The 24,881-nt window shown below is 53.4% G+C and overlaps 3 protein-coding genes across 3 annotated transcripts; 1 reads left to right on the top strand and 2 right to left on the bottom strand.

Moving 5' to 3' along the window:
* Positions 1–1,527: 1,527 nt before the first annotated feature.
* On the bottom strand, positions 1,528–9,751 carry DUSP15 (dual specificity phosphatase 15). The gene is made up of 7 exons (XM_075108802.1): positions 9,060–9,751; positions 7,328–7,361; positions 4,549–4,631; positions 4,047–4,096; positions 3,323–3,397; positions 2,682–2,853; positions 1,528–2,509 (listed from the first exon to the last, which is right to left on the bottom strand). The coding sequence occupies exons 1-7, from the start codon at positions 9,078–9,080 to the stop codon at positions 2,297–2,299; spliced, it is 648 nt and encodes a 215-aa protein (XP_074964903.1). The 5' UTR covers positions 9,081–9,751; the 3' UTR covers positions 1,528–2,296.
* A 937-nt stretch (positions 9,752–10,688) lies between these two features.
* TTLL9 (tubulin tyrosine ligase like 9) lies at positions 10,689–18,753 on the top strand. The gene is given in 7 exon segments (XM_075109069.1): positions 10,689–10,829; positions 11,601–11,785; positions 13,733–13,786; positions 15,182–15,232; positions 16,088–16,300; positions 17,977–18,090; positions 18,588–18,753. Coding segments are annotated over 7 exon segments (924 nt in total).
* A 2,242-nt stretch (positions 18,754–20,995) lies between these two features.
* Positions 20,996–22,705, bottom strand: PDRG1 (p53 and DNA damage regulated 1). Its single transcript, XM_075108804.1, has 5 exons — positions 22,528–22,705; positions 22,358–22,433; positions 22,158–22,232; positions 21,726–21,806; positions 20,996–21,395 (listed from the first exon to the last, which is right to left on the bottom strand). The coding sequence occupies exons 1-5, from the start codon at positions 22,609–22,611 to the stop codon at positions 21,313–21,315; spliced, it is 399 nt and encodes a 132-aa protein (XP_074964905.1). The 5' UTR covers positions 22,612–22,705; the 3' UTR covers positions 20,996–21,312.
* Positions 22,706–24,881: the final 2,176 nt, after the last annotated feature.

Genomic DNA, 24,881 nt, shown 5'->3' with positions numbered 1-24,881 from the left:
GGGATTACAGCATGAACAGGGAAACCTTGGGTATAAATGTCTCTGCCCAGCGTGTCCCCACGTGGGGCTGACGGGAGGATGCAGCTATGCATGAAGCACACGTCCATCCTGGGTTTGTGGTCCTGGGTTACAGGGCCACCACCCTGCTGGGTTCTGGGGGACCAAAGAGTACCAGGATGACCTGGCCTGGGGGTGAAGGGGCAGGGACAACATCCCAGCAGGAGCTGGGATGGGAGGTGGAGAGTGCAGGAGCAGCGGAGAATGATGCACTGCAGTTACTCATTGGCTCAGCGTCTATCCAGGGAGGCAGGAGTCGGGCTCTCATCCTGCCTGGGTCACCCCAAGGCATCACCCAGCCCAGCAGGCAGGTATTGGCAGCAGGGAGGACCACAGCCCTGAACTCTGCTGAAGTGAAACAGGAGCAGGTGTGTGGGTCCTGCCAAGGTGCTGCTTACACAGGAATATCCGGGCTCCCAGGAGCTGTAGCTGCTGCAGCACCCTCCTAAATTACCCTCATGTAAACAAAAGGGGAGGCTTCAGGTGCCAAAAGGTGGAGCATAGCATGGCACAACAGCCCTGGGCAGCAGGTGTAATGCCATCTCAGCCACCAGCCCCTCCTGCCCCTGCAGCCCCACACACCCCTTGCAGCACTTGCGGCATGCAGTGCCCTGCACTGCCTAAGCATCGGCATGGTGGGTACCAAGGGACACCCAGGACACCCAGCCAGCTGCTCACCTTCAGCCACAGCCACCACACAGGGGTAAACGAGTGATTATTATTTAGAGATGGGCATGCCCTGTCCCACACTGATGTCTCCTGGAAGCAGCCAGGGCAGAGGCAGTCCTTTTTTCCCAGGAATTTCTTTCACTCTGGGACCCCATGCCTGGCACCCCATCACACACAGAGCTGGAAAACTCCCTGCAGACACTTGTTCCTGTCCTTGTCTGGCTCCTGGGGGACACCCTCCCCCATGGGAGAGGGGTGGCAGGGATGAGGGGGACACCAGAAACACTCTGGCTCTCATCATGGGAGATGCTGATGACTCAGCTGGGCATCCCCAGCATCTTCCCCACCTGGGACTTTGCCCCAGGGAAAGGTGTAAATAGGACAGGTCTGGGAGGAGCTGGAGCTTGTGACACTCAGTTGGTACCAGGCTCCCAGTGCTCCCAGCAGCTGGAGCCAGCAGGCTCCCACACCCAGTGCTCCCAGACCTGGTGAGTGGGAGAAGCTGCAGTGAAATAAGCTCCATGTGAGTCCCATCTGCTGCTGCCCAACCTCTCCTGGAGCAGACCCTGTCCCCACAGAAAAACCTGCCGTGGCATCTGGGTTTCTGGCCTCTTTTGTAACCTTCCCACAAGGCAGCAGGGTAGTGCCTGTCCAGACATGCTGGTGTCCCCAGCCCACTCCTTCCCCACTGCTTCCTGGGCTGCAGAGAGCAGCCAGTGGTAGCCTACAGACCTGCTCCACGCTGGGACCCTCCTTCTCAGCATCCCACTTCTGATCCAGCCATTGCAGGGGAGACAGATTAAGCCCCAGGCAGACAGCGGAGAATAGGTGTTTATTACTTGGGGGACATAGAAAGTCTTTAAGCAAAATGGCTTAAGGCTCTGCTTTAGTGAGTTCTGGCTGGGTTAAATGCTTAGTTCCCACCTTTTAAACAATGTGCCCTGGGATGGGTGGGAATGGGGTGCAATGGACTCCTAAAGCTACAGTGCTCACTGAGGGCTTGTGCTTGGCTGGGCTGGAGCTGGACCCTTGCCTGGGAGCCAGTGCGGTGGCATTACCTGCTAATGCACCCACGTGTCCCTGCTCCGCAGCTGCCTCAGCTCTGGTAGCTTGTGCTGCTGGTGGGAAAACTGCTCCAAGGGGAGCACTGGCTCTCCCACACCCTGTGCACCCCAAGGCCTCTGCAGCTGGTACCCAAGTGCTAAAGCTGCTGCTGACATCACCTGGGTGCTGGCCACGCAGCAGGACAAACCCTCTCTGTCTCTCTGCCCTGAGCAGGAGCCTGCAGTGACCTAGGGGCAGAGACCTGTGCCTTTCACCAAGCATTCCCAATACACCTGATGTGAAAAGGCTGAGTCCACCAAGCACTGCAGAGCCTGGCAGTGCATATGAATCCCTCCCCAATAGCTGTGAGCCAGGACAGAGGATGGCACACTCAAACCCCAGAAGAGAAGAAGGAGCTGGGCTTGGCGTGGCTCCCGTGCATAGTGCTCCCCCAGCCCACTGTGCTGCGGCTCCTTTGTCTCTCCCAGGTTGTTGGGTCATTCTCGCTGCTCTCCCTTGGCTGGGGTCATTTCAGACAAGCTGGGATGCAGGAGAACGTCCTCTTCACCCGCAGCAGGAAGGGAGTCGTGCTCCTGATGTCTCTGGCTCTTGGGACCAGTCCTTGCAGAGCTCCCTCTGTCCTGGATGGTCCTCCTCTCGCCACTGGCAGCAAGGCCTTTATTTCTTCCTCGTCATTGAAAGGGGATGTCCCATACCTCTGCTTCAGGTGCTTGTGGACCTGGGAAAGGAGGGAGAAGCAAACTAAGGCGCCTGTTTCCAAGGGCAGGTCCAAGTCTGCCAGCAAGGGGAGTGGGGAGGCAACCTTGTCCCCCCAGGAACTCTGAGACCCATGAGCAGACTCAGCTGCAGAGCAGAGCAGTGGCAGAGGCTGGTCCCTGCCTTGTGCCCACCTTGCGGGCTGCGCCACCGCCGAACTCAGCCAGCTGCTGCCTGAAGCCGGGGTTGGGGTTGGCAACGGGCCGGACAGTTCGGATGGCCTCCAGCACCTCCTGGCAGCTCAGCTCAGTGACAGCCATGACATAGGCGATGACCACGGTGGTACTGCGGGAAATGCCAGCAAGGCTGGCAAGAGAAAGGGCAGAAGGGCTGCTGTCAGCGGCACGCCCTGACCACATGCTCACCCCTTCCTCCACCCTTGTACTTCAGCTATTTCAGTTCCTATTCTCCGAGAACTTGCTGTCTGGGAGGCCTGAGCCTTTCCAAGGTCCTCTCCATCAGTGCCTATAAATACCCGCTCCTCCCCAGGGAAGCAAGAGCAGTGGCCGCTGCCTGGCTGCCTGCCTCAAACCCCACTCTTCCAGCTTGCTCAGCTGCAGCGAAAAGCTGCCCTGTCTCCAGGCCTGCCTGGATCCCGCTGGGTTTGAGGCACAAGCCACAGCTGAGGGTGGATCCTGGGTGGGTCTGAAGGCATGGAGCCCTCTGGCACAGGCTAGATTTGATTTGGGGTCTGCAGCCAAAGTGGGGGGGCTGGGTCTTTCCTTCTCTGCTGTGCTTGGGGGACATGGCATCAGGCACAGGAAAAAAGTGTTACCAGTGGACGAGGCAGTTCCCTCCGTGCAGACGACAATGGTGGATAAAGCTGATACATTCCTTGAAGTGCCTCTTGCTAGCATAAAAAATAAACCAGACAGAATAAGGACTTCAGGGGTGAAACAGGATTTTTAGGCTGCAGTCACACCAGCCCTGCAGGTTTAAGGCTGAAGCACTAACATAAACTGGCTGTTACTTTACAGGCACTGCCAGCAGCTGCTGAGACCTGAGCAGCTCAGTGCTGTTGTTTCCCAAGAAAGGTGCACGGACCAGCCCATGCCGTGCTGGGGATGGAAGTAGGTGCTGCTGTGCAGCTGTGCCGGGGATGTGCAGGGCTGCCCAACTGCCCTGGGACTCCTGTGACTTGTGCTGGGGCAGCAGGAGCTTGGCTGCTCACACCCTTTACCCACTCTCCCCACTCCAGGCACCTCCCAGGGGGGATGGTTACTGCTCCTCTCCATCTGTGCTGCAGAGTGACTGCCCCTCACCTCACCCCAGGGCCAGGACCCGCTCCTCTGTGATTACTGTGCTGGGATGCTGTCAGGGTCCAGAGGTGGTTGCAGCACTGGAGCATCATGCCTCCAGCCTGTGAGCTGCTGTGCTTGAGCAGCTGGAGGAAGCACCTCAGGAGCTTGAGATGCCATGAGCACTCACCCCTGATCGCCCTGTAGAGCCCAGCCCTCCCATGTGCCCCAGGCTGGCCCCAGCCTCACTGGGGTACTCACATGTTGGCCTCAGGGGTGTCTGGCAGGGGGATGCGGAGGTAGGTAATGTCCTGGAAGACACAAAAGGAAGAGTTGAAACTCGGCTGCTGTGGTTGGGGTGTCACACATGCTTGCAGCTTGTCTGGCATCACCTTTGCTCCTTGTCCCAGTGCTACCTGCAGGGCTTTGCTCCCCAAGCAGAGCATCCCCCTGCATGGGGATGGGGCTGCTCTCTTCCTTGGCAGGGGGAGGGCAATGGAGGACAGTCGGCTTGTGGAGGGGGTGAGAAACAAGATGAGGTTGGAAAGCTGGAAATAATTTTCCATTAGTGTTCAGGGACAGGTTATAGTCAAAAGACGGCCATTTTCCCATGCTGCGGGGAGTGCCCAGCTCCTCTGGGACCACTGACTGGGGAGAGGGGAAGAGTGTCCGTGCTATGGGATACTCAGATGGGGAAGGAAGATGCTGCAGCTTGGAAGGAGCTTCAGAAATCTACATGGTGGCATGGGGCACAGGACCCTACCTGCAGCAAGGGCTGAGGAGATTCATGGATCGAAACAATGTGAGTGATCTTGTTCCGGCTTAGCTGCTCCAGGTCTTTGGCATCTAAAGGATAAAACTAGATATTAGCATGTATTTGTTTCTCAGTCTTCTCCTCCCACAAGCACGTCTGTCGTCCTCCTGCAGACAGCCCAGCGCACAAGGCCTTGTTCCAGAGGATTGTCTGTGTCACAACCCCTACATGCAGCAGCCCAGACATGGGCAAACATGTAAATGCACGCTGGAAATCTGGAACACAAACCCTGTGATACCAAACCAGAGGCCTCCTCCCTCCAAAGGCATTTGACCTCACTGCTCATGCTGGGGTGAGAATTCACATCTGCATGGAAAAAATCCCTCCTTTGCAAGCAGGCAGCTTCCTGCCTGCCTGTACTTGTCCCCAGCTTGGGGAGGGGACACACTCTCTGCCTACATTTCCCCTGTACAAACACGCACGCAGCAATGGGACTTGCTGCAGCCTGAGGGATCTGCTTTATCTTGTGAACTACAGAAGTGGAGCTGCAGCAATTTGCATCGACCCTAAGTTTGGCTCAGTCTGTCTGAGCTCCCCTTCAGCACCCGAGGGATCTGTGGAAAACACCTGAACAGCAACCTGCAGCACTCTGCATGTATCCTCTCTGCAGTTGCCCACACAGAAATTGGGGATCCTCTACTTTCTGGGGCAATAACCTGCTTCTCACTAATGCTTCAGCATCCCTGGCTGCAATCCTGCTCACTGGTGCAGCACAGCGGTTATGCTGGGAGGTGGGTGTTCTTCTCTTGGTGGCTGAGCAGCTTCGTAGACATATCCCTTTCATGCCACAACCAGCTGATGCTGCCTGAGCTGCTGGAGAGGAGGACTAACATTTTCCCATCTCATCACTTTGAGTTTCTAAACTTTCACGTGGTGTAAAACCTTGGCTCAGGAATCCAGACCATGATGTGCTAACAGCATGATGTGAATTTTAATAGGAGTGAGTTTCAAGAGAGATGCTCTACAGTGAGCCATGCTGCGTACATGTGGGGAGGGAGGTGGGGACCCTTGTGGGGACTTGTGCAGCACCTGCTGCCTTCCCGCCTGCCTCTGGCAGGCAGAGTGACGGCAATTAGTGACACCAGTGTCAAGGCTTACAGCAGCTGGAAAAGCTTTCAGTTGGAGAAAATGTCTCTGTGAGCTGTAAGAGCTTAATTCAGCAGGCCTGAAGTCTCTGTCACCACCCCAAAGCTCTTGACAGAGGCATGCTCAGGTGGCATCTGGCCAAGACCCCATGACAGCGGTTACTCGCAGGAAACCCCATGATAAACCCACAGGAGCCCAGACAGCAGCAGGCCCCCCAGCCCACCCCAAGGTGCTCCCCGGGGCACAGGGCTGTCCTGGCCAGGGCTGCTGCTCTGGTTCCAAAGACATTTTCTTAGCAGTTCACACCAGTGTTTTTAAACCTTCTTAACACTTAAAGAAGGAATCAAGCTGCCAAAAGAGCCACTAGGGAGGCAGGAGCACTAATAAATGCTGTTTCTTCATGGCAGGTGCCAGTACTTGGTCATGAATTGTCTCCTGACAATGAACACCCCTTAAAATAGTGAACTGGTGTGGCACCATGAGGACAAACCTCCTCCTGAGGGTGGGCAGCACCCTCCTGTATCTGCTAAAGCTGTGTAAATGGGGTGCATCACCCTGAGCCACCCTGATCCTGCTCCCTCACGCTGGTGTGGCACCACTAGCTCCTCTGACCCTCACACCAGGTCCATGCTGGCTCTGGTGCATGGCACAGCTCACCGCAGCAGGTGAACTCCCACAGGACTCTCTTAAAGCAAAACTTGGTTTGCCCTGGTGCACCCCACCCACACATGCCCCTGTCCCCTCCCAGCCGGCCCAGCTCACTGCATCATGAAGTGGGATGTGGGACGGCTGTGAGGGCTTCCCAGTCCCAGCCATCAGCGTCACCTCAAGGACAGGCTGCCGGAACCCTTCCTGGTGAGGCCATGGCCCTGCTCAACCCCTTCCCCACCGTGTGTCCTAAGAACTCAGGGCAGCTGTTGAATACGGAAACCAAAATTAAGGCAGAGGGTTTCTGCCTTGTATTTCCCCCTGGTGCCTCCACTTTTGCTGCTGCCAACACAAACCAAGTGGCAGAGTGGTGCTGGCAGGGCATCGGGCAGCGTTTGCAGGCAAGGAGGCATGAACACTGTGCAAGCAAGCATGCTGCGGTGTTTGCACCATGGTGTGTGGGGTTTGTGCAGGAAAATGGCTCGCTGCATCTGAGGAAATCTTGGCATAGGGGGATGCAACCTGACTTAGCCCCGCTCTTCGCTGTCTCTGTCCACGCTGCCCAGCTGGAAGGCTCAGCACCTGTGTCTGCTTAGGCCTGAGCTCCCCACACTTCCCCCTCCCTAGGGGCAGCTGGGGACAGGCAGGGGAAGCAGGGGAAGGGGCTCTGCCAGCCAAGGGACATCCTGACCTGGGCTCAAGCAAACTGGGATGATGGGGAGCAGGACGAGGTGGACAGCAGCTCTCATCTACCAGCTAGAGGATGAGGCATCATGTGCTCACATGCCAGGAGAGCCCCCAAGCCCTCCCACTGTGGCTGGACAAGCTCTGGAGAAGCCGAGTGCCTATTGCTGGCCCCCTGACACAGCCCACCCGAGGGCTGTGTCACCCGAAGACACCATGAGGGCACGTGGACAGGGAGCTCCCTCGTGGCACCAAACCATGGGAGCTCCCCTGCTGGAGGACATCTCTGCAGTGGCAGGGCTCCGCTTACCGATGAAGTTCCCAAGGTAGAGGCCAGGGAGGATCTGTGGGACAAAAGGAGAAGTGGCAGTGTGAGCAGTGACCTCATGCCATGGTACCCACTGTGCCAGGACCCCCCACAGGAAGACGCAGCCTCAGTTGTAAAGGCAAAAGTTCTGCCATTAATGTGACCGGCACCAGCCCCGGGGCAGGAGCGGTGCTGGTGCAGCTAACCGTGGGCGCTCCTGGGGCTGTCGCTGCTCTGGCATCCAGCACGCGGGGCTGGATGCAGCCCTGGCACCCCAACCTGTGCAGCTGCGCGGCACTGCACCCTCATGGGAGCTGGGAGTTGGCCACAGCTCTTTTATTGCTCCTCTTGCTTATTATCAATAAATTCTTTGTTGGGGCTTTTTATCCGAGCTTAGCAAGCTGCATATGCCTCCATACAGCCTTGGACTATACCCATGGCCTGCGGAAGTCCTGCTGCCCAAGGGACAGGGAAGCACCAGGCACAGAGAAGCCTGGGGGGATGTGGTGGTCCCAATCTCTGCTCCCCTCACTCTGCACTGCAGGGAGCCTGTTTCTAACAGCCCAGGAACAGATCACTCTGGACACTGTGTGTCATCTTACTTTCCTTGTGAAATTCCACTTTTCAAGATAATTACTTGACAATGCCTCTATTAATTGCACTGGGGATGCAGAAGTGGGATACCCTGCATCCCCTCTTACCTGGAACCATTTTATATTTTCCCTTTCTCCCAGCCTGCGCAGCGAGGCTCCCCAGGCTGTTCACTCCTCTGTCCAGCCAGTTCCCCTCTGGCTTCTCCCTGCTGTGATGTCTGGCGCCCAGGACCTGGGCAAGCAGAGGTGATTTTTACCAGCACAGCTGGACTCACACTAATCTCACTGCCTGCGTTTGGAAGTGTTTCTCTTGGTCAATCAGATTAAAGGTTTTTTTTTTTAATTATTCCTAAGACTTTAGATCAATTTTCTATCAATAGGGTGCCTTTATCTTGCAGCTGCAGCACTGAAATGAGCTTGTAGGACAGCGTCAGTTAGCAAGGGCAGCTCCCAAGGGCAGGATGCCGAGCCACGAATAACAGCACATTCCCGTCCCCAGCACCCTTCTGACCCACTCCTCGCTGGAGAAAATGGGGCAGTGCAGCTCCCACTGGGCACTTCCCCAGATAATGAGCAGTTATGGGGCTGGGGAGGAGTGTTTAAAGCTTAGGAGCTGGAGATTCTTGCAGGAAAATGGTGTCTGTTCACCTGTGACAAGGGAAAGCTCAAACAACCATAAAATAGCACCCATCCCCTCCACCCAGTGATGCTGAGCCCCACACACAACCCATCCCTGTTGAACATGGGGTGTGGGACCACTGGGCTCGGGGTCACACAAGGCTCCCAGTCTGTGCTTGGGTGATGGTGCCTTGGTTTTAAAGGTGTTGGGAAAGGTCCCCCCTCCCTTGGGGGGGCTTACTGTCACCCTCTCATCCTCCACACCACCCAGGCGGCTGTTGAGATGAGCCCTGTCTGCCGGCTGGCGCAGCATCCCTGCCTGCTTCTCCTCCAATTTCACTCTGCCGGCAGGTAAACAAGCTGCCTGACAGCGAGCCCTGTGCCAGATCTGGTGCCGGCAGGTGAAATGCCGCTTGGCACAGCAGAGTGAGCTGCCAAGCAAGCGTCTCCCACCTCCAGCACCGGGACAAGCCGCCCTGGCATGGCTGGCCCTGTAGAGCAGCCGCCCCAGTGCTCCCTATTACCTGGCTCATGCCGTTTCCCATGGCCGGCAGTGGGCGCCGCGGGGGGGACAGGGTGCGGGTGTCCTTGTCCCGAATGCTGCCGTCCTCCTCGTCCCCAGGCGCAGCTGCTGTCCCCACTCTGGACGCTCCCCGGTCGGGTTTCCGTCATGAAGAGCTTGCCCCTCCTGGGATCACTGCCCGTGGCGGGCAGGCTTGTTCCCAGCACGGCGAAGCTGAGCTGGTGGTGCCTGTGCCGGGGCAGAGGGGACCTTGGCTGCTGTCCTCCCCGGCTGCCACCAAGGCCCTTCTCCGGCTGCTCTTGCGCTGCTGCACACCGACTGCTGCTCCCGCCGGGAGCAGACAAAGGAGGAGAAACTCCCCCTCTGCGCCGTGGCGTGGGAGCGCTGGCTGCTGCCTGTCGCCGCTGCCCGCCGCAGCCACACAAGGCTGCAGTGTTGGGAGAAGAACAAAACCTTTGTCCCGCTCCATCAAGGAAGGTCTGTGCGGCCACGTGGTGAAGTGCCCGGCAGCATGCCCACCCCTGCCTGCACCATGCCTGTCCCTGCCTGCACCATGCCTGCCCCTGCCTGTGCCATGCCCTCCCCTGCCTGCGCCTGCCACAGGGAGTGTGAGACCCCGGCCCCGCACACCTCAGGGCTGCCCGTGGGCAGGCAGCAGTGCCCACCTGCAGGCAGGTGACACAGCGCCCCGTCCCTGCCCTGCCCTGGGGAGGTCTGTGTGCGTCTCCCAGGGGGCTTTACATAGCAGGTGGTTTAGGCAGTGCTGGTGGGTCCTGTCAGCTGAGCACAGGCGTCTGGTAGGTGAGGGCTCACCTGCTGCCTGTCACCTGCCACCCCGGGCCCCCGCTCCCCCCCAGAGCAATGTCCTGGGCCAGATTTTAGAAGGTTTTAGACCAGTTTGCTGTCTCTCCCCCACTGCCCCCAGCAGCTGCGTGCACCTTGCTGGGGTCACTGGGACTGGGAAAGTGCTGCTTCCCGACCCTGCCTGGCAGTGTGATGGCAGCAGAGGCAGAGCCTGGGGTGTGGGGACCCGCTGGAGCCCCCTGATCTAGAAAGGCAGGGCTTGTAGGCTGCTTGCAGGGACCCAGCCCTGGCTGCAGCCCCCATCCTTGTCCCCCAGCCCCGCTGCATGGCCTCTACCTGCCCGGCGCAGGGAGCAGGTAGCAGGTGGCTGAGGGGTGACAGGTGTCGGGGACAGCCCCAAAACACAGGGACAGAGCCGGCCCTACCCCTGTGCCCTGCGGGGTCCCATGGTGCAGCCCCACATGGGGCTGGGGACTGGGGGTGCAGAGCAGGGAGGCACGAGGTGGGGAGTTGGGAGCACAGGGTGGGGAGGCACAGGGTAGGGGACCTGGGGGCACAGGGTGGGACGAGAAGGGACAGAGGGACATTGGGTGTGTGCGGGTTGGAGTCCACAGGCTAGGATCGAGGGGGCTGGGGGTGCTGTGGTGACCGGTCTGAGGTCCGGGGTGCCGGGCGGGGTGGGAGGGCACACTGGGGGGCGCAGGCTCGGGACACACCGGTGGCACACCGGGGAGGGCCAGGCCCGGATGGAGGGGCACAGCGTGGGGGGCGCGGCTGGGCGTTCCGGTCCCGCCAGCGCCCCCTGCTGCGCAGCGGCGCCGTTGCCATGGGGACGGGCGCGGCCTGGCGGGCGCCGGCCCAGGCCCAGGCCCAGGCCCAGGCCCAGGCCCAGGTCGCGGCTCAGGCCCAGGCCGGCTGGCCGCAAGGGAGCGCGGAGCCGGCGGTCACAGCAAAAGGCAGGCGGGGTGTAGCGGCCCATCCGATGGGCTCACGGCGCTGCACCCCCGGCTCTTGCACAGCCCCAAGGCAGTATGTCAAACCCCTGATGCTCCCTGTGTGCAGGTGAGGGCAAGCACAGTGGAAGGAGCTTTTACCTTAAAACCCACTGAGGATGGTGCACTGCAATGGGGCCTCTGAAATGGCTGAATTTCTGGGAGTTTTGTTTGTATCTGTGGGTAGGTTTAGTTGCAACAGGTAAAACTGCTACAGCCTGGGATACCTGCCCTGTCCTCTCCGGGGTGTTGCTTCCACTGCGGCATGGTGGCTGAGCAGGATGCATCCCTGCTCTGAGCCTTCACACCGCCACCATTGGCATGAATGGAGGCTGAGGGTGGTTTGTAACACTGGGCTGTAACCTGCAGCAGTTCAGCAGCTGGGCTGCTGTGGCCCTGGGGGACAGCTGTTGGTGTGGCAGTGCTGATCAGTGCTGCCTGCCCTGGAGAGGAGCATGCTGACTGCACGGGAGAGTTACATCAGAGGTGATAGAACATGGATTGTGAGACCTGCTCAGTTCTAGCTTTCCCTGTTTATGCAGAGGTACAGAAAATCAAAATCAAACCTTCTCCTCCACAAAGAAAAAGCAGCACTCAATGCTATCCCTGTTTATTTATTTTTCTCCTCAGAGTATGTGGTGCAGTTGATCCTCAGATGTCACCTGAAACTTCTCAAGGGCAATTAAAGTGAGTCAGACTGTGCGTGCATTTGTTGAGCTGAACCTTATAGTTCTTTTTCTACCCAGTTGAGTCAGAACTGCTTAGTGAAGAATCTGAAGAAGTTTCAGAAGCAGTTAGAAGCAGGAAAGCTTGAGGCAACAAAATGAGCCTTTATTCTGAAGACCTTCAAAATGCCTTCAGAGTACTATCTGTTTGTAGAATAATTTTGCAAGAATCCTGGCATCACTTGGGTTCTGAAACCAGTAAGTATGTGCTCTCCCAAGGAAAGTGAGACAGAGGTGAATGGATGCCTTCGATCTGCGGAGAAAGAAGAAAATGTGCAGGAAATCCACAGGAAGAGCTAGTAATAGCAAGGTGGCTAGGAACAGCAGTGCTCCTGGCCAGTTCCCTGGTCAACAGGTACTACCAAAACACTTCTTGTGCAACGGTTTATTTCAGCAGTCAAAAGACAGCTCAGTTTATTTGTAGAGACAAAATTAACTCTAACTAAAATTGAATTGAAGGTATAAAGTGCAGAGTTCTTGTGTGGAGGAATAGATTGTGCTCCTAGGGTTCTTAATGTGGGGTTAAGGCCAAGTTCATGCTCTGAAATCTTTCAGTTCAGCTGCAGGTGTAGAAGAAGGTGTGTGTGCAGGGCTGCTGTCCAGTTGGGCTTCTGGTTAAGCAGCTTCTAGGGCAGCCCCTAAAGCTGAAGCTATGAAAACATCTGTTCAGTTTTAGGGAAATCCCACTATGTTAGACGTCAGCCTGTGTAAGTGCAGCCAATTTACTGAGTGGGCTTCCATCCTGGGAATGTGAAGAGATTACGGGAGACTCCATGAGTAGCTTGGAGGTCAAGCTGGCATGGATTTGGTTGGCACTAGCTTATCTCTGCTCTGCAGTTAGAGACCTAAAGTGTAGCCTCATATCCTGAATCCCATTTGTCCCCCCAAACCTATAGCTACCTGGAGCCATGCTGAACACAGCAACTTCCACTTCAGTCAGTGTCCCGGGGACCAAGCAAAAATTGTGTTTCCTTTAGAAAGTAAGACAATACAATGTGACACTGAGAAACACCTTCTTTCTGCCAGATGATTCAAGCCATTTAACATCATGAGTATCGTGCTGTGGTGCATAATTAAAAATACACCCATCTGTGAGACCTGCGAGTGAGCAGTTTGCTTTGCACAGCAGGTCTGGCGGGGAGGCTGGGACAAGAGGATTCGCCTTACCCTGTGAGTTGGGCCCATTGGTAAGGGCACACTTGTGAGAAGTGAACGGGAGGTAATTATGCAGACTAACATGTGAATTACAGCCAGGAGGATAGCAGCTAGTGATTATCTAACTCTACAAATGAGAATGTGTTAATTGACAACAAAAAACCTTATATTAAGCTGATTTTATGCTCACAACCTCAATTAACATGGCAAATAACCAGAACACAGTAAACAAGGATATATGAAAAGCCTGTGGTTACTGAGATTATACCAACAACTTAAATAGTTTGTGGCTGACCTCAAAACTCACAGACAAGTAAAAATAAACTCTGTGTTACTCCTTCTGTGGGTCTGTGCTGTTGAGCAGCCCCATGTTACAAAGTCTCAGGTTGCCTACTCCCACACTCAGATGCTATAGTAGGTCAGGATGTGCACAGTGCCACATCCTGGGGCTGCAGGAGTCTGGGCCTCCTTTGGAAGGTGCTCTGGGGAGCCTTGCTTCTTGGATGGCTTATCTGGGCCACTTGTCACCCACTGTTAATACATTGTGCAGCCTAGGTAGTCTTCAGGATTGTTCTGCTTTTGCTTGCCATAGTTCCCTGACATCTTTCATGACTCTCTTGCTTAATTAAGTTCTTCTATAACGTACACAAATTTAAAATGTGACTTAACAAAATTCCCGACAACATATGTTGTGGTACTTATATTTCTGGAAGCATGTGACAGAATTTGTTTATTCTGTACTGTGGAACTTCCCCATAGGCTGGCTGCCTGCTCTGCTGTTGCCTCCAGAAATCCTCCTGACACTTACAAACCTGAGTTGTTTGCACTGGAGGGCTGTTGTTGGATCCCCATTCCCCCACAACCTTAAATAAATGTGCTTGCATACAAAGAGATGATGAATTGGGTTATGCAGGGCTTCTACACTGAAATTCTGGGAAAGAGCAGGAAATGCTAATGTTATAGCCAGTAACTCTGCTTTTCCAGCTGTATTTTGGCAGGTCACAAGGTGAAGGAATTTTCCTGTTCTGAAAACTGAAGGATATAATTGATTGAAGAAGGTGAGAATGACTCCCTGTCTTCTCCTTGGGGAATACCCAACAGGCATTTTGGTTTTTTGCTCTTTTTTCATCCTCTCCCTCTGCACTTGTTCTGTTCTCCTGTGCCTGTCTCGTGTAATACTGCTTCACCATTCCCCAGAGCAACAACGAAGTTTCTTACCATGGCTTTTCTCAAATGGTCAGATACTTTATCTGGGGTCTGACTTCTTACACTTTGTGTGCATGTTTATATATAAACTTCTGTTCTTAGGGAGGTCTAACACTAGGCAGCAACATCAGCAGCTGGATTATATTATACATATCTCTGCACTTCATAGGTTGAATGTTTGACTTGAGAGTTTATGTTCCAGTGACATCTGTAAATGCAAACCACCATTATTATGCCAGAAATTGATTTCCTTTCCTTAATGCCCAGTTGCTCCTTTCCTCTTCTCCCAGTAAATCCCACTGAAGGCCTGGTTATAGAGAGGTGGATTTGCTTTCTTTTCTAATACATGATTTACTCTGAATAGCAGAGATGTTCACTGCACCCGACCTGTCTGCGTGTGCCATAAAGAAGGGTAAGAAAAGGAATATACAATTCTACTTCTTGGTATTAGATGCATCAGATGAACCTTGTCACTTCTGACTCCTGGAAAGTCCTACAGGATTCAGCTGTCCTGCCACTGCGGCTGTCACCCTGTCTCTGTCCTGTCTTTTTTCATTGGAAAACTGGTGTCACCAGATCACTGGAAATGCCAGTTTGACAAATCAGCTAGGACCGAAGCTGAAATGTCAGCCCTGGTTTTATTGTTAGTGCTTGAATCTTGGCAGCCTTTCTTCTTCCTCAGCTTCACAGATTGTAAGGACAGGGTAATTCATGGGAGAGAACTATCTGATTTCTTGTGTGTCACACTTGCTACTGGACTGAGTTTGATAGCTTTCATTTGATTAACACATCTTCCCAAATGGTATCCCACCTCAATTTGATGGATTAGGAGACAGGAAAATCCATCACTTCTCTGCATGAAAGTTCAGCAGAGTTCATGCTTGCTCTGAATGATTAAAAGCCTTTCCAGGGTGAGGGTACAGCAAGCTGCCTTGGGTGAAGGCGCACTGAGGTTTGGAGATGTGGTGACATGAAGAGCTTCGTGCCAGCCATGAGGTACAGTACCAGCTCAGGGCAGTCACTCTTTAATTTTCCAGGTACCCCTCTTGATTACTTCTGATTTTTTTTTCCCCATGCAATTTTTAGTAAGATAACATCATGCAGTGTTGGATTTAAGCTCATTTTTCTGAAGCCTGTGATTACAGACAGAGAAGATAATTGGCACTGGGGCAGAAGAGGAATGCTTAGAATGAGAATTCCATATTAGCTTCTTCTGTGTCTGTTTGTCTTTGATCCTTATCTCTACTTCATGTTCATCTCACAAACATGGCAGTGCAAAAGACTGCACCTGAGTTATGATCCTGGGAAGGTGAGGGATGTGCGCTGTCTGCAGACTGGTCCCTGCTGCCTGCCATTGGGGCTCTTTGGCAGATGCAAGTAAGCTGACCTCATCCTGCCAGCTGCCATGCCGCGGACGTGTGCTGCAGCCACTTAACTGTGCTGCCTTGTCTCCTGATACCCATAAATGTGATTTCGTTGATAGCAGCTTTAGGAGAGAGGCTGGGTGAGCATTCTGCTTTAATGTTGCTTTGCAGCTGTCTGTGCATCTATAAGGCTGATCTTTTTTACTTTAAACCTAATAACTTTCTGATCAGCGCTCGTCTGAGATGTAGGTATCTTATAGCTCAGCCCTTCACTTCTAAGACCTCAGCAGTACAACAAAGTTGACATTGCCGCACACAGCTGTCACTGTTAAGCTTCCCCTCTCAAGAGGTGGCAGCTGAAAGAGAGAGAGAGGGGTGGGGGAAAAAATTAAATTGGATGAGAGATTCTTTGTGAATTTGAGATGAGGGTCAATATTTGAGAGTAATGGAGGAGGGTGTTGAACTTCCTATTTTATGGGCTGCTCCCTTCTATAAATCCCTTGTCTGTATGGAAAGGAGGGTCGTTGCGGTACCCTGATAGAAGAGATGTTGACTGCTGTTGAGGAACTTCTGATGGGGACCTGGGGACTTTTTTTTCTATAGCTTTATGGTAGTCAAGCCTGGGGATTTTAACTGCATCGTGGGGCTGGTGGCCTCTACCTTCTGGCCTCTGGCTTTTTACTAAGAATTCTTGCTAGGCTGTGGAGACTATAGGGTGATGTTTGAAAAAAATCACATGGACTCAGTGTGTGGTCATCTGTTGGGAACAGCTTCATGTGGTTGTGTTTGGATGTCTCGCGGCTGCAAGTGGCTGATTCAGCAGCTCGGACAGCACTCAACTGCCAAGCGTGGGGCAGGGTTGGTGGAAGTTCTCTTTGCAGATACAGACAATGCTTTCATCCCCAGCATCCAGAGTGTTCAGAAGGTGATTATCAGTGACAAACACTGCTTTGAGCTCTACGCTTATGACATCCTGATCCATCAGGATCTGAAACCGCAAAGGTGTTAATAAACATGCAAGGGGTTATAGCATCAGGCCACCTGCTTTCCCTGGGACAGGGGTGTCTCATGATGCTTCTGCATCTTGTAGGTAGGTGCTTGCAGGCTGGCTGAGAGCGAGCCAGTGTGGAACTGCAAGTGAAGTGTAGAGAGGTTTAAACTGTTTTACATGTAGGGAGCTGCCATCTGGAAGGACACAGCTGCTTTTTCTTGGAGTATCAGGGTTTATGAGCTGGATGCAGCACCCTGTAACTTCGTAGGATCTCTAGGACTGTGTTGTGAAACCCTGCCAATTTGGCTATTTCTGAAATATGTTCCTCTAATATGTTATCAGGGTATCTCAAATATCACAGCACTTGCCAGAGATGGAGGGTTACCATCATCTCTTCTCCTGCTCATGTATATTACAGCAGTGCCCCATCAGCATTGATAAACCTCCAACCAGTGCTGTTTAGCTGCTGCCAGCACTAAATGTAACCCATGTCTGTGGTACGCTGGCTAAAAGGCAGACCCCAAGTGAAAGACATCCCTTCTTGCTAATTGTGGTGAAAAAACCTCCGCAGGAGCTGGGAGTATTTAAAACAAAACAAAACAAAACAAAAAAACCCCTTTAAAACATAATTTGACTGAAGTTGTTTTTTTTTAAAATACATCTTTTCTCACTGGCTAAGTGAAAAATATATATTATTAAAGTTCAGCTGAAATTCTCAGACTTTATCTGCTACGTATGCACCCTAAGTATTGCAACAGCAGGAACCCGAGAGTGCAACTGACTTGTCATTACAGGAGTTGAGAAAAACAGAAACAGCAAATAGTACTTCAGAAATGACATATAAATAGGATTATTGTTCTTTCAGCCTTAATCATGTAAGGTGCAAGCAGTACCATAGGTAAGGAAATTTCCCTTAGGTATGATTTATGTTGACAGTGCTCTCCTATGAAATGTCTTCCCTAATTTTTTTTTAACTTTTCCCTTTAACAAGACATGGTATCTGGTATACCTGTTACAGCCCTGTGTCCTGTCAGCATCAGTCCAATATTTCACATGGTGCCACCGGGGACAGCTTTATTTCAAGAGCAAATAAATGCAGCTCAGCTGTGGTCCTGGATAGCTCTAATTTGCACAATCTACTCTGTTCATAGCCTCAAACCAAATTACTGCTTAGGTGGCCTGCACGTAAAGAGCTGGAGTAACTTCAGTTAGTCAGGAAACAAATGAATTGGAGTGAAAGTCCTCGATGTCATCACAGTGCTCGGATAGCTCTGCTGGGCTCTCGTAAGAGAGCTATTTGAATGCTGTGTTGTGCTAGGAAACTGTTCCCAGGAGACATTCACATTCTGCCACTAAAAAAGGGTTAATGCTCATTCTGTGAATTGTCCTCAGCATTTACTGCTTCAGCTAGACTTTGGTTTTCACATGTGTGGCTTTCTGGAAGCCAGAGGGATTTTTTTCTTTAGTGCCATCGAGAACAGGAATAGAAACTTTGCAATAAGCTCAGAATGTTCTTTGGCTCGGTGCATGGGAAAGAGATTTAGGGTTGGATTTCCTATTGCTTCACACTTACTCCTGCCTGCTAGCAGGATAATGATTTTGCAGATAGGCGTTTCTCTTAGATGAACCATTGGCAAAACTGCCTGTTTCTCCCTAATTTACTGTTGTCGGATCTCCTCAGCTGGCTTCTGGAGGTGAATGGTTCACCTTCCCTCACTGCCAGTAGCCTGGAAGACTGTGAACTCCAATGTCATCTACTCAAAGACACACTCCATGTTGTGGACAGGGAAGGCAGGCAGGCAAAGATGTTTATTACCTTCTAAGGGTTTTTATTAAAATGTTTGGAATGGGTGGTCTGGTTCCATGTCTTTCTTGGCAACTGGTCATAATACTCTAGCCTTTATAGTGATTAAATGATGAATTTCCAGAAACAGAGCAAAGTAAGCACTCATACTGCCACTTCAGAGTGGGAAAACAAAGCAGCGCGAGGCTACAAAGGGAACAGAGTCTGTGTCAGAGGTGGGCCTTGCACAAGAGCTCTCTTTCAGAGGTCCTTCTGCATTGTGCCTCCCACACTTACTGCTTCTGGAGCACTCTGTTCCAAGCAGCTTGTCTTGCAGCATTTTGTGATTGATTTTACAACTGTGCTAAACCTCAGATATTAATAGTAGAAGGATGTCCACTGCTTTCAGCTGTTCGGCTTTGTCTCTGATTGTCTGGGAGTTTATTCCTGTGTGCAGACAGATAACTCTCATTGCTCAGGTACTTCAGTACATGTATTTGATGTTGTAGGCTGGCGGGGAAGAAATGTGTTGGAGGCTTTGACCTGATTCGGAACGATGGGCCTGTCAGCAGAGGGGGAGACCTGGGTGCTCTGGTGAATGAGAACGTCATGGCAAACACAGATTTAGGTGTGTACTCAGCCAGTGCTGGCAGGGTGCCCTGCTCACGTCTCTGAGCTATCTGCCCATCAGCAAGAGGAGAGCACACACCTTTCACTCGAGACTAAAAGAACAAGAATGGGCTTGTGGGCTTTTATAGGATTAAGAGACCAAAAGAAGCAAATGCTTTCCAAAAGTGGATGTAAGCAACCAGGCTGCAGGAGTACCATTGAAAAGAAACATTTAAACGTAGTGCGAGCAGTTTTGTTTATAGTCCTGCTATAAACACAGCAGAGTTCTTCATATGCCAGCTAGTGCAAAAACTGCTCTACAGTCACTGCGGTGACTATTAACTGGGTGCTTTCCTGAAGCTGGGGATGTATTGTACTGTTGGGAAGTACTATGCAGATTCTGAAATTTTATTTCCGAGAGCCTGACGTGTATTGTAACTTTATTTTGCAGTACGCACCTCAGTGTGCCTACAATCATCTCTGGCTGTAGTTTCCAACGAACAAAACACAAGTACAGCTTCACCTGAAAGTGGGACATTATGTCACCTCTACAGGAAGGAAGAGTAAGGTGATGTGTAACTCCCCTGTTAAGGTTTTCATTGCATGCTGCTACCATGGCAGGAAAACACAATTGAAGCAGCTTTTCAGGAATCTTCCTGCACAGCAGAAATTGTAATGCTGATCCCAAGCTTGGGATGGGAGATATCACCACGGATGAAGTTCACTCTTTCTCCCTCATATCGGACAGCAGCAGTTCCCCCTTCTCTCTGGACACTGCTGGTTCAGCTTGGAAGCTGCAGCGGGCTTGAATGAGATATTTCGTAATGGTTGACACAAGACACAAGGGATGCTGGCTTCTCGGCTGTCCATCTGTGCTCGCAGAACTTAGTTCCGTACTGTGTAAGAAAATAAAGGGACTAAACACATTCTGCACAGCAAAATAAAGCTTTTAGGGAAGGCAGGCACCTGATCCACCTACTACTACTACGGAAACATGTCAGAGCAGAAAACCTGTTGCCATGATACTGTAAAAATAACCTCGCCATCACGTTACGGAGACAGTGACTGGCTGTACTACGCAGGTTATGTAAGAGTGCGGTTCTTACCCAGGGACCTGGCACGGTGCACTGCTGCTCGCTTCCAGAAGAGATGCAGTTTTTCTGAAAAAGCTACAGGCAAGACAGTTCAGGTAATGACTCGATGTTATTTTTAATCTGTGTATCTGAAACTTCAGCCTGAAGTGGACAGCCTCACTTCTTGCAGTTGTACATTTAGGGTGCATGTCATTAGCTACAGAATTTTAAAACTTAGATCAAGCAATAGCAGTTGGCTTTTTAGGTTTAAAGAAATCACACCTCAGTTTTAAGGAGACTGAAACAGGATATTTTCAGATCTCTGCATAATTTGAAAAGTGTGTGAAACCAGACAAGGCAGTGCCAGGCTGCCTGGAGGCATCACTGACCTGTTAGGCTGGAAGGTGGTCAGGGAGCCAGGAAAATGGTAGTGCTGTAGTTAAAGTTCCACATGTCTGTTCAGAAGGGAAGGGAGTGGGGGCTTAGGCCCAGCTCTGTGTTAGGCATGCAAGGTTTGACAGAATGGATGAGCTACTTCAAGAGCCAGAGAAACAAGGATGATGACCACACTCAAAGTTCTTAAATTCCATCCAGAAATATCTTTACAGAAGTTCAAAAAAGAAGGGGCTTGGCAGAACCCTGACACTTTCCTGTACACAGGAAAAAAAACCAAACAATGCAGACTGTAGTCCATTGCTAATTATGATTAATTTTTTAAAAATCTTCTTACAGTTTTAACCAAGTTGTGCTGGGGTAGCAAGTTCAGACTGAGGAGGGTAGCATACAAGACAATAAATGTTAAAACCTTTGAAGAAATGAGTACTGGTAAAATCAAGTGTCCTTTACAAGACAGGCTCAGTGATTATTCCTGTTCAGCCCTGCAGGACACTTTTTAAAAATACATGTATATTTTATCCCTTTGCCTAGTTTTGAAAGCCTTGTTTCTGTGGTCTCTTCCCTTCCAACTTAACAGTAGAACATGCTTTCCCAGCAAGACTAAAAGGATGCTGCCTCCTCCTGTCCCTCCCTACACATCTTAAAGAGATTCCTGACGTGCTTCAGATGTACAGTTTGGCTTTGTTTTAATACCACAGGCACACACAACTCCTCTTCTGTGCTTCAGGCACGCTCTGGATTCCCAATTCCTCCTACTCCTGTTCTTTCACAACAATGAACCAGCTCTGAAGCCGAAGTCCGGAAGCGCTCGCAGAAAAACCCAACAAGGAACACAGACACACAGAGCTGCTCTGATTTTAATAATCCCGCTTCCATCCCGACCATGGGTGTTTGCCCAGCACCATGTTTCAGCCCATGCCTCTGCGCAGCTCCGCCACCCAGGCTGCAGCAAGGAGCAGGAAGGGTTTGTGATCCAAGGAAACTGCAGTATCGTAGCTGAGGAGCCAAATGCTTCCCAGCGCCTGCCAGGGACCTCACCTGAGGCAGGCTCTGGGCACACCGATGTCCTCCTGCAAACCCCGAGGGCTGCAGCTATTACAGTGTGAACTCCACAGGTGACAGCCCGAATATGCACCATGATGATGGCATGGCCGCCTCATCCCTCCAGGATACGATTGATTAGCTTCATTTCCTCAGCGGTCATAGGGTTCAGGTTAAATCCCTTCAGCTCAGCTTTACCTGAGAGAACACATAGGAAAATCAGGATTTTGCTACAAAACGAGTGAAGCAGACTATGTGAAACTCTAGAAGGGCTGCGGGGAGGGCAGGGACAGCCTTGCGAGCTGATGCAGGATCACCCTGGCATGATGCGGGAGCCAGTTTAGCATGCTGGTGGGTGACAGCTCCGCATCAGGAACCGTACAGTACTGCTGGAGCAGGGAAGGAACTGTAAAGCCAGTGGGAAAGCGGCTGCAGGAACACACAGAGCTCAGGAGTTTCTGGACCCTCCTGACATGCAACATCTGCTCCCAGATATTGAGAAGGTTCCAGAACAGGAGCATGGTTTACCTTGAGCTTCGAAGAGGCGGTTGACCTTCACACGCAGCTCTTTCCGAAGGTTGTTTATCTCCTCATCCAGATGTTCCTGGTCTGAGACAAATGGGACAGGAGTGAGGAGGACTGTGGGCTCTGGGGTGAAGGCTGAACCTCCTGCAGGATGCTCAGTGTGGAAGCGCAGGCACGGGGTGCAGAAGAGGGCTCTTCCCCAGCCACCTTGGGGTCCCACCCTACCCACAGGTCTGAGCCCCAGGTTGCTTCGTGCCCATAAAAGTGCTTCCCACGACACTGCCTGGGATAGCCGAGTGGTGATGACAACCAGAATCTGCCTGTGACTGCTGGCGGGAGGTTTTGGGGCACTTCAAAGCCCAGTGGTGGACAGAACCCTGTTTATTTTTCTAAAATCTTATTACAGAAGTCTTTTGGGCTGCCTGCCTGCCTTACCCTTCTGCAGCATCTCCTTGGTCCGGGCTTTTGGGAGCTCGATGAACATGCTCCCGAAGCAGACCATGGCCTTGCCTGGGGGGAGAGGAGGACAAGGCTTTGTCAGAGAAGCTGGTCTCCCCCGACACGGAGCCGTTCCTCGGCCGCGGGGCTCACGGGGGACTGGGCCGGCCGGGCCTGGGCCCGGGCCCGGGCCTCACCCTCAGGCTCCGGGTCCTTCTGCAGCGCCCGTAGGGCCTCACGGTTCCGGTTCCGCTTCACGTCCAGGTCCACGATCTGCAACGGGAGAGAAGGGAGCGGAGGCTACCGGGGGAGGCCCGCCGGGGCTACCGGCGGCGGAGAGGTGGCCGGCGGCGGGGCCGTGCCGTACCTGCTGCCGCGCCGCCAGCACGTCCTCAGCCAGCTCCTCCACCTCGGCCAAGTAGCGCAGCACAAAGGCCGGGTCCCGCGCCATGGTGCCGCCAACTCCGGTTCGGATCCGCTCCGGGTTCCTCGCCGTTCCCCACCGGGCGGCAGCCGCAGCCGCGCAGGAAGGTTCCGCGCTGGGAGGAGCCGGGTGGAAGCGCGCCCCCTGGCGGCCGCCCACGGGGCGCGGGCCCACGCGAGGGATCCGAAAAGCCGACCCCGCGCCCACAGGAGCGCGGTCACCCCGCTGCGGACCGAGTTAGTGTGGGACTGAGCCGGAGCTTGCTATGGTGGGACGCGTATCTGAAAACACGAGTGGCCGGGCTCGCAGGAAAGGGGCGTGAGTGGATGTGGGCAGGGAGGGAGACGCCCGCCCACAGAAGCGGCTGCACAGCGCGAGCGTGGGATCTCTTCCGCAGATGTGGACTAGCCATCACTGGGGACCCCGGGACTGGCTCCGTGCCCCGGGATGGTCCCGGTCCCGCGGGATTCGCCGCCCGGCAGAAGGGCGGAGCCTTTGGGGCCGCCGAGGGGCGCCGAGTCGCGGCGGCGGGGGATGCCGGTCCAGCAGCCAGTCCCGACCCCCAGCCCTGCTCTCTGCAGCCGGGGGGTGGGTCTCGGCTGGTAGCCCCCCGCCTCGCCACCGCTCCCCACGCGCGTGAATTATTTATGCCTTGTCACAACCCGTCCCCTCTCCCCCACCAGCACCGTCTGCTCTTCCTCACTGCTTTCTAGTACTGTGCCGGTGTCGGGCAGCTGGGGCCCTTAGAGCATCAGGTTGCCTTTCTGTCCCTTTTTCTCCCCAGAACACAATAAAAAAAGCACTAAAAGCGCGGGGCGATGAGCTCAGATTGCATTTCGCGCAGCTGGTTGGATCGTCCAGAGCTCTGCCAGCAAAAGCCTGCAGTCCCCGGGGAGGGGAGCTGGCTGCGGTCCCAGCAGCTTGGCTCACCCTCAGCCACCCCAGTGCCCTCCAGTTTGCACCGGGCAGGGACCAGCCCTGGGAAAGCTCGGGATCACAGAGTCACAGAATCACAAGATGGTAGGGGTTGGAAGGGACCTCTGGAGATCATCTCGTCCAACCCCCCTGCTTGAGCCAGTACACCTACAGCAGGGTGCACAGGACCGTGTCCAGGCAGGGTTTGAATGTTTCCAAGGAAGGAGACTTCACAGCCTCCCTGGGCAGCCTGTTCCACTGCTCTGTCACCCTCACAATAAAGTTTTTTCTCATGTTTAGGTGGAACTTCCTGTGTTCCAACTTGTGCCCGTTGCCCCTTGTCCTGTCAATGGGCACCACTGAAAAGAGTCTGACCCTGGAGCAACCGTAAAGCTCTGCTAGGGCACCACGCCGGTTTTGTGCCCTCAGTGACCCTGCCTGTGGGAAGGAGGAAATATCGTGCCTCAAGATGGCTTTCATACTCTTCTTTCCACCCCATCCAGGCCGTAGGCAAGAGAAGACAGAGAAATGGGGTGTCGGAGATGCAGGGAGACCCAGCACTGATGGCAAGGAGTGGCAGACCCTCGCCATGTGAGGAGAGGGGCCCTGGGAGTCCACCTGGGGCTCCGGGCAACAGGGGACATGGGTTCTCATGCTCCTTGTCCCTGTTCTAGGCAGACCCCCGAAGCAGCGCTGCTCCTCCCTGGTGAAACTGCCTGGTTCCTGGCACAAAGCTGCTGCCTGCTTCCCCTCCAGCCCAGGTACCACACAGGAGCTGGTCCCGCTCCTGTTGCTTACTGGTAACGATGTGCTGCATGCTTGCCTGGGGTTCTGCGCTCTCAGACTACCCAGAAAGCGCTGCTGACAGCACATTAGTGCCCAGCCAGGGCTGCTCTCTGCTTGTAACCTCTGGCTGATGCTGCTGGGTCCCTGCCAGCAGCAGAACTGGCCACACCGTTACTGCCTCCCTGGCAATGCTGCTCAGTGTGGCATGATGATGGTGACACCATTACTTCCCCAGTGATGGTGGAGGGACCTCCAGTCTGTCTTGGATCGGTGCTTTGATGGGAGGGAGCCCCGGTGACATCCCTGAGGCACTGAGTGTGGGGTGGGGGAGAGGAGAACCATCAGCAGCAGGGGGGGACCTGACCTCTTGGCTTGTGTCCTTCATGGGACGCATATTCCTGAGAAGCTCCCAGAAATGGGCTGTGACCCCAGCACTGTGGCACCTCCTGGCTGCCAGCGACAGGGGTGGCTGCACGGGGACCACGGGGGAAAGGGGTGGAAGGAGCAAGGCGGCAGCTGGCTGGAGGTCACCAAGCTTCCATAGGCAAAGAATCCCTTAAGGGAGATTACCCAGATCAGAAGATTACTGGCCCAAG

Source organism: Phalacrocorax aristotelis, chromosome 13, assembly GCF_949628215.1.
Source record: "Phalacrocorax aristotelis chromosome 13, bGulAri2.1, whole genome shotgun sequence".
NCBI classification, from domain to species: domain Eukaryota; kingdom Metazoa; phylum Chordata; class Aves; order Suliformes; family Phalacrocoracidae; genus Phalacrocorax; species Phalacrocorax aristotelis.
The sequence above is the reverse complement of the archived record's forward strand: the minus strand, read 5'-3'. Positions and strand labels throughout refer to the sequence as shown.